At 43.8% G+C, this 7,629-nt stretch overlaps 1 protein-coding gene across 1 annotated transcript in view; it reads right to left on the bottom strand.

Moving 5' to 3' along the window:
* Window positions 1-6: 6 nt before the first annotated feature.
* The window catches only part of LOC103368831 (NACHT, LRR and PYD domains-containing protein 12-like), a 10,933-nt gene continuing 3,310 nt past the window's right edge, over window positions 7-7,629 (bottom strand). The window contains exons 7-12 of the mRNA XM_008297326.1: window positions 5,482-5,707; window positions 3,534-5,319; window positions 3,285-3,458; window positions 1,857-2,030; window positions 1,709-1,755; window positions 7-1,508 (exon numbers count right to left, since the gene is read on the bottom strand). Coding sequence (XP_008295548.1) covers window positions 937-1,508; window positions 1,709-1,755; window positions 1,857-2,030; window positions 3,285-3,458; window positions 3,534-5,319; window positions 5,482-5,707 — 2,979 coding nt within the window. The 3' untranslated portion in view covers window positions 7-936. The remainder of the gene's footprint in view (window positions 1,509-1,708; window positions 1,756-1,856; window positions 2,031-3,284; window positions 3,459-3,533; window positions 5,320-5,481; window positions 5,708-7,629) is intronic.

The following is a 7,629-nucleotide window of genomic DNA, read 5'->3' as shown; positions in this document are numbered from 1 at the left end:
TCAGAAAACATTCAGGCCTATATTCATGGACACCTCGGTATCTGATGCCCAAAGAAATCTAACGCTGTGTTCACACCAGATGCATGAATGATTTACAAGTAAAGTCAATGTGAAGACACAATTAGACATCAGTATACATCACGCGAATGGAGCAGAATGAATGACGCAAATCTTGTTGCGTTAAACATGTGATTGACACAAATTCATGTTGGACACTTCATTCGCACAAGTTGAAAAATCTAAACTCAAGCAAGCATTCGCGCTGCAATGGCCAATCAGTGTTGAGATCCTCTGGTGACGTATCCCGGTATCCTGGTATCCTGGAGGGATATCCTGGTACCGATCTTCTCCAACAGGTCGTCAAACTGGGTCCAGGTCAGTCGCGCTGGAAGCGGCCGTCATCCAGGCGCAGCTCCTGGAGAAGCTGGTGGAATTCCCAGAGCTGTGTGTGTCTCTGGAGGATCCGATGGACCCAGACACAGCGGTGTCTGGATCGCCGTCGTTTCTAGGCCTTCCACAGCAGATACCAAGCAGCCATGTTGTCGAGCACAACCATGTTTGATGATACCACACTGGAAAATGGCAGGAAACGGGCAGAAATTCCTGGTAGACATGCGAATGACGCAATTTTTGACACATGAATGGAGCGAGTTTACTCGTGCGAATGACGCAAGTAAACTCAGTGCATACGTGCGTCCAAATACACGCGACTCAAGTGACTCGCGCAATAAATTCGTGTCTAGTGTCTCGGTACAGATGTCAGGTCTGTTAGTCAGTTTTTGTCTGTTGGTGTCAGTCAGCTTTACACAACTTACATCCTCTCACAGTCGCTATTTAAAAACTGTTGCTCAACTGGAAAACTCATACATTTCAAATGAAACTTGTGGGACCCTCGTGCATTCTGCAGGAACCAGTTTTCTGCACAAAAGGCAACATTCACCATTCAACCTGAGACAGAACCACCGAGGACGATAATAACGACAACAACTCCAGAGCTTGTCCAAACCCAAACGCAGCGTAGAGCGGTTCGGTGAACGTGCAGTGGAAGGTGTGGAGGTGGATCCGTTTGATGGAGGAGACTATGGAGGGCAGACAGTAGAAGGACACAGTACCGGCCGGCCAGTCCAGATACACTGCTACTCTGTTAGAGCCAGCAGGTTGTGCTGTAATGTCTGTCGGTGTGTCACCGTGCCAGGCGGTGAAACCCTGAGCCGAACAGAACAGACTCCAGGACTGATGGTTCCATCCGATACCACATTCATCGCTGCCGCCCTTCCTCCTGATTCCTCGGTAGCTTACTCCAATTCTAACGTGTCCGCGCCACTGGACCTCCCAGTAGCAGCGTCCAGTCAGACCATCGCTGCACAGCACCTGCTTCCAGCTGTCGAACCTCTCCGGATGATCAGGATACGGCTGCTTGTCCTGCACCACTCGAACCTCCTTGTTGTCTTTGGATAGCTGGAGGTTTCTGTCTGCTGTGTTTGGGTCCAGTGTGAGCTCACAGAAATCTGATCGCAGAAACAAGACAAGAAAACACCCATTTAAAACCCAAGAAATCTGTTCATGATCACTGTTGTTGGTTGATTATCTAAGATGGCTCTTTTTTTCTACTTTGAAGAAGAACATTTAAAGGAACAAAGTTTTGCTGTATTGATAGTCTGATCTAAGTCTTGGCAACAAAATGCTAAACTAGAACGTTCTAACTTACACCTGAGGGGTGCTGGATTCAGTCTGATCTTTCCACAATGATCAGTCCTGTGGAGACAGTAGAGAAAGACAAATGAGCAAAGAACCTAAAGCATGCATTGACATACACCTGGCATGATGTGTGTCTACACTGATATAATGAATTGTACTTGAGAATTTCCAGTTTCCAGTTGGGGTCCTGCAGACCATCAGACAGCAACTTCAGTCCTGAGTCTCCTGGATGGTTGAAGCTCAGGTCCAGCTCTCTCAGATGGGAGGGGTTGGCGCTCAGAGCTGAAGCCAGCGAAGCACAACCCTCCTCTGTGATCCGACATCCTGACAACCTTCACACAACGCTTTGTGTTAGATGTCATTAGTCACAGAAGCTGAAACTACAACTGTCTAATAAAGAGGTTGACCTTCAGGCTCAGCTCACGTTCTACCATTGGAAGCAGGTTAGTGCTGGAAATAATGTCGATAAATCTTTTGATTATTTTCTAATTCATTGTTTGGGCTATAAAATGTCACAAAATGGTGACAAATATGTTTCCCAAAGCCCAACACGATGTCCTCAAATGCCTTGTTTTGTCCACAACCCAAAATATTCAGCTCACTGTCATAGTGGAGTAAAGAAACCAGGAAATATCCAAATTTAAAAAGCACGAATTACAGAATTTAGCCTTTGTTTTTTCCCTTTAAAGAATTACTCAAAGCGATTATCAAAATTTTTGGTGGTTAATTCAATAGTTGACAACTAATTGATTCATTGTGTCGGCTCTACAGCAGGCCCATCTTCACCTCATTGTTGGATAAACATCTATGTACTGTCTGTGACATAACATTTAGACATCCAGTGATTCAGATGAATCCTCCAATGTTTTCTGGTGTATTTTTGTGGGTTTGCCTTATTGACAATGGCTTTATTCAGACAAACCCTCCCCATTAGCACAGAGCCATGCTGCTGCAGGTGTTCAATAAACTCAGAGGAAAGACTCCTACAAACGGCTGGAAGCAATGAACTTAACTTTGGCTCCAGTTTGTGAGAGATGTGAAGTCTTACAGCAAAGTAACTGAGAAAGATAGTTTTTGATTCTGGCATCAAACTGAGTCTCTCTGTGATGTTGTCAGAACAGAACATGTTGAAATGTGGAAATACCCTGATGTAAGTCACCCCACACAACCCAAAGTACTGCCACTTGTGAATGTATGAGGTTAAGACTTGTGTCACGTTGGAAGTGATATGAAAATGTTATTTGGTCACAGTGCCTTTGCAGCTTTCATGGAAAAGTAACCAGGGAATAAAATACGCTTTAGTTTCTTTATATTTCTTTAAACCCTTCACAATCGTCTTTGATGGTGCTAAGCCCAGGATGTAGCAACAGTGTCCCTTCAAAACAGTGACTGGGGAATTGTTTAGGTGAAACATTTGCATGCAGATACATCAACACTGTCGTTTTACCAACAAACCCAACAGGACTGCCTTCTTGTAAAATCTAAATCTTTATCAAACCTTTCTGATTGCTGCTCCGAGGTTGTTGTCGTCGTTTCCTGTAGTAAAGAAGATTTTGAAAATGATCATTTATTTACCAAATACTGACCTGAGAGTCTCCAGTCTACACTGTGGACTCTCGAGTCCCACTGAGAGCAGCTTCACTCCTCTATCATACAGGTCATTGTTGCTCAGGTCCAGCTCTCTCAGACTGCAGTTGCTGGAGGTTAAAACTGGAGCCAGAACTTCACAGCTTCTCCATGAGAGGTTACAGCCGCTCAGTCTGCAGAAGAGAAAGATTGAATGTAAAATGTGGAGTGAATTTAACCTTTTTTTAAACATTTATTTCTGCACCTACAGAGACGTGTTGGATGCTTTGATCACTGGCAGCAGCCACTGAAGTCCCTCCTGTGACGCACAGATCTTCTTCAGGTCAAACACGTCCAAGTCTTTTTGCGACGACAGTAAGATGAAGACGAGCGCTGACCACTGAGAGGAAGTGAGCCTGTTCTCAGAGACGCTTCCTGATCTCAGGTACTGCTGGATCTCCTCCACTAGAGAGTGGTCCTTCAGCTCACTCAGACAGTGAAACAGATTAATGCTTCTCTCTGGAGAGGAACTTTCCCTGATCTTCTTCTTGATGTTCTGCACTAACACGTCTTTGACCTTTGGATTGCTTGTTGTGTTCTTCAGCAGGCCTCTCAGGAGAGTCTGATTGGTATCTAATGAAAGACCCAGGAGGAAGCGAACAAACAGGTCCATGTGTCCATTTGGACTCTGTAAAGCCTTGTCCACTGCCCTCCGGTAGAGTTGTTTAAATTTACTTGCAAGTCGCAGTGACAACGTTCTTCTCGTCAGCAGATCGACACCATTGTTGATGAACATCAGGAAGACGTAAAGTGCAGCCAGAAACTCCTGAATGCTCAGATGGACAAAGCAAAACACCCTCTCCTGGTTCAACCCTCGCTCTTCTTTGAAGACCTCTGTGAACAGTCCAGAGTAGACTGAGGCAGCTTTTATGTCAATGCCACACTCTTTCAGATCTGCTTCACAGAAGATCAGGTGTCCTTTCTGCAGCTGCTCAAAAGCCAGTTTTCCCAAAGCAAGAATGATCTTCTTGGTCTTTGTGTTCCACACGGGATCTGTCTTAGCTTTTCCGTGATACTTTACATTACCCTGTTTGGTCTGAACCAGCAGAAAGTGGATGTACATCTCCGTCAGGGTGTTGGGCAGCTCTGCTTTCTCTTTGATCTTCAACACGTGGTCCAGAACTGTAGCAGTGATCCAGCAGAACACTGGGATGTGACACATGATGTGGAGGTTTCGTGACGTCTTCATGTGGGAGACGATCTTGTTCACCTGCTCCTCGTCTCTGAATCTCTTCCTGAAGTACTCCTCCTTCTGTGGGTCGGTGAACCCTCTGACCTCTGTCACCATGTCCACGCACTCAGGAGGGATCTGATTGGCTGCTGCAGGTCTTGTGGTTATCCAGAGGCGAGCAGAGGGAAGCAGCTTCCCCCTGATGAGGTTCGTCAGCAGCACATCCACTGAGGTGGACTCTGTCACATCAGTCAGGATCTCATTGTTGTGGAAGTCCAGAGGAAGGCGACACTCATCCAGACCGTCAAAGATGAACACAACCTGGAAGTCTTCAAACCTGCAGATTCCTGCTTCTTTGGTGTCAGTGAAGAAGTGATGTAGAAGCTCCACCAAGCTGTAGTTCTTGGCTGTCAGCACATTGATTTCTCGGAAGGTGAATGGGAAGATAAACTGTATGTTGTGGTTGGCTTTGTTTTCAGCCCAGTCCAAAGCGAACTTCTGTGTTAGCACTGTTTTCCCGATGCCAGCCACTCCCTTTGTCATCACTGTTCTGATTGGTTTGTCTCTTCCAGATGAGCCTTTAAAGATGTCTTCTGGTTTGATGGTTGTTTCTGCTCCCTCTGCTTTCCTGGATGCTGCTTCAATCTGTCGGACCTCGTGTTGATCGTTGACTTCTCTACTGTCACCCTCAGTGATGTGCAGCTCTGTGTAGATCTGATTCAGAAGCGTTGGGTTCCCTGCTTGGGCAATCCCCTCAAACATACACTGAAACTTCCTCCTCAGGGTAGATTTTAATTTACGTTGACAAACTGCGGCACAAGATTCTGAAAGAACAAGAGACATTAACATCAGTCAGTGGATTACAAGTACGAGGGGAGGTCCCCTCATGGGACAACAAAGTACCCATGAATGTGGGTGAATCTAGAGCACAAAGCTGTGATGGATGACTTTCATATTTCTGGAGACAGAAGTTAAATTTTTCTCACGGTTCTGCAGAGACTCGGCCAGCTGCTCGTGTTTCTGTTTCCTCAAGAAGTTCAGCGTGATTTTCAGAAATGCATCTCTGCTGCTGCTCCCCGGCTCTTCTTCACCAGCTGTCGCTCCATCATCCTCTCTCAGCTTCTCTGAACCCCTTCGAGATTCTGGACTCAGGCTTTTCTTGAATTTCTTCAGTTCAATCTTCACAAAGGTAATAATTTCCTCCTGGAGCACCTAGAAGAATCCAGAGCAGCATTTAAACCTTACCTACAGTGATCATAGTTACAGCTCACTTTAGCCGCTGTCTGGCACAACAAACCCATTTTTTGTTTGGCATAACACGGGAAGTGTTTTGGTTTTGCAAAAGAAAAGACTTAAAGCGTGAAGTCTAGCTAGTCTACATTTCTGATCAGCGTCTTCTATGAAGATCAGCACAACTTTCTTTGTTCTGCCCAACAGTAGAAAGATTACAGATAACGAGGAGACAAAGAGAAATGACGAAGGCCTGCTGCTGGATATTACATGCACCAGCCTTTTTAAATTCAACAGCATTTTCTTGTTCTTTGTATTTTTGTTTGTTTTGCAAATCGTGCTTGGTTGAGGTGGAACGCGCTTTTTCAATCAACTAATGCAAATATCTGAACAACAAATTGTGATTATTATGAAGCAACTGGGAAAGGTGCGGTCACCTGCATCTAGTCTTTCATTAATGCTAACAACAGATAATGACAACCTAAACGTGAAAACTCTTCCTTGTAGTGACAAGAAGGATCCCGTAAAACTTTGTGGTGTCTTTCAGCTCACTGTTTGTGGACTTACCACCTGGAACTTCACTGCTTTGGTTCGCTCTCACTGCAGGATGCTGTTTTCAGCTAAATAGCCGTTAAAAATCCACAGCAAACTCCTGATGAGGCGAGCTGCATCACTTTTGTTGTTCAGTTGATAGAAATTGAATCTGATTAAATGACACGTGAGCCAACTGGACTTCAGCCAATGAGGAAACTGTTGGGCAGGTTTAAATATGGGACTTTCCAGAAGAAGTAACCGACGAAGACTTAAAGGAAGATGCAAACATTTTTCAGGTTAAGCTTGTTCAAAATCAACCTGATTGAAAATTCATGATGACTCATTTATTATAATTGCAGCTGCAAGATGATGTTGTTGTCATCATAGGTATAAACACTTTAAAGTNGTATGTAGACTCCCTCATAAATGAGGAAACTCTGCTCTCTCCTGGTCCAAACAGTGAATAGCACTTTACAGTAGTTTAAATATTCCCTCCAGACGTGTTTGAAGATCAGCCTGACTCACCAGAAAAACCACATTACTGGTGACTGTCTTAGGGGTGTTCAAATAACTAATGTTTACAGGAGCGCCCTCTTGTGTTCATCTGAATAAATGTCATTTAAATCCAGTGAGACAGTCAGTGTTGTCCTTTGTTAACAGAGAAACTAGAATCTAAACATTCTAAACTAACCCAAGCCAGAAATCTAAAAACGTTCCCACAACATTGACTAACATTACCTACTTGTTCTAATAATACTTAAAAGTTTTAATCTAACGTTTAAGGGACGCTTCAGGAACATTCATTATTTCCAACAATATTTCCATCAAGTTAAAAACAAGATGACTTCTAGCTGCAGCATTCAGAGGGTGTTTGGAGAATGTTGTCAAAAACATTGTTTATGTTCCATAAAAACAAAGAAGGAACGTTCTCAAACTAACATTCAAAACATGTTTTCCAGATGTTATCAAGGCCTCATATGATTTTTATGAATTGTTCGTGTCATGTGATGGACCAACAAAGCTGGAACATTCTGCTTGCAATGTTTTAGGGTGTTGTGGGGATGTTTCTGAAGGATCATTAACAGAAAAAAGGTGTTAATTTGCATGTTACACTCAAACACAGCACTTCAAAGCAGTAGACAAGTTTTATAAATGGTACATTACAAAATCTTAAAATGTATTTAAATCAGCAAAAAATAAATACATTTATTAAAATGATCCAAGGATTAAAAAATGATCAATTGTTTTGTTACCTGGTATTTTACAGATTGTTGGTTAGCACTGTTGTCTCGCAGCTAGAAGGTCGCCGGTTCGCATCCCGGTGAGGACACCCGGGATCTTTCTGTGTGGAGTCTCCATGTTCTCCCCGT

Source organism: Stegastes partitus, unplaced genomic scaffold, assembly GCF_000690725.1.
Source record: "Stegastes partitus isolate 25-593 unplaced genomic scaffold, Stegastes_partitus-1.0.2 Scaffold1209, whole genome shotgun sequence".
In the NCBI taxonomy this organism is placed as follows: Eukaryota; Metazoa; Chordata; class Actinopteri; family Pomacentridae; genus Stegastes; species Stegastes partitus.
The sequence above is the reverse complement of the archived record's forward strand: the minus strand, read 5'-3'. Positions and strand labels throughout refer to the sequence as shown.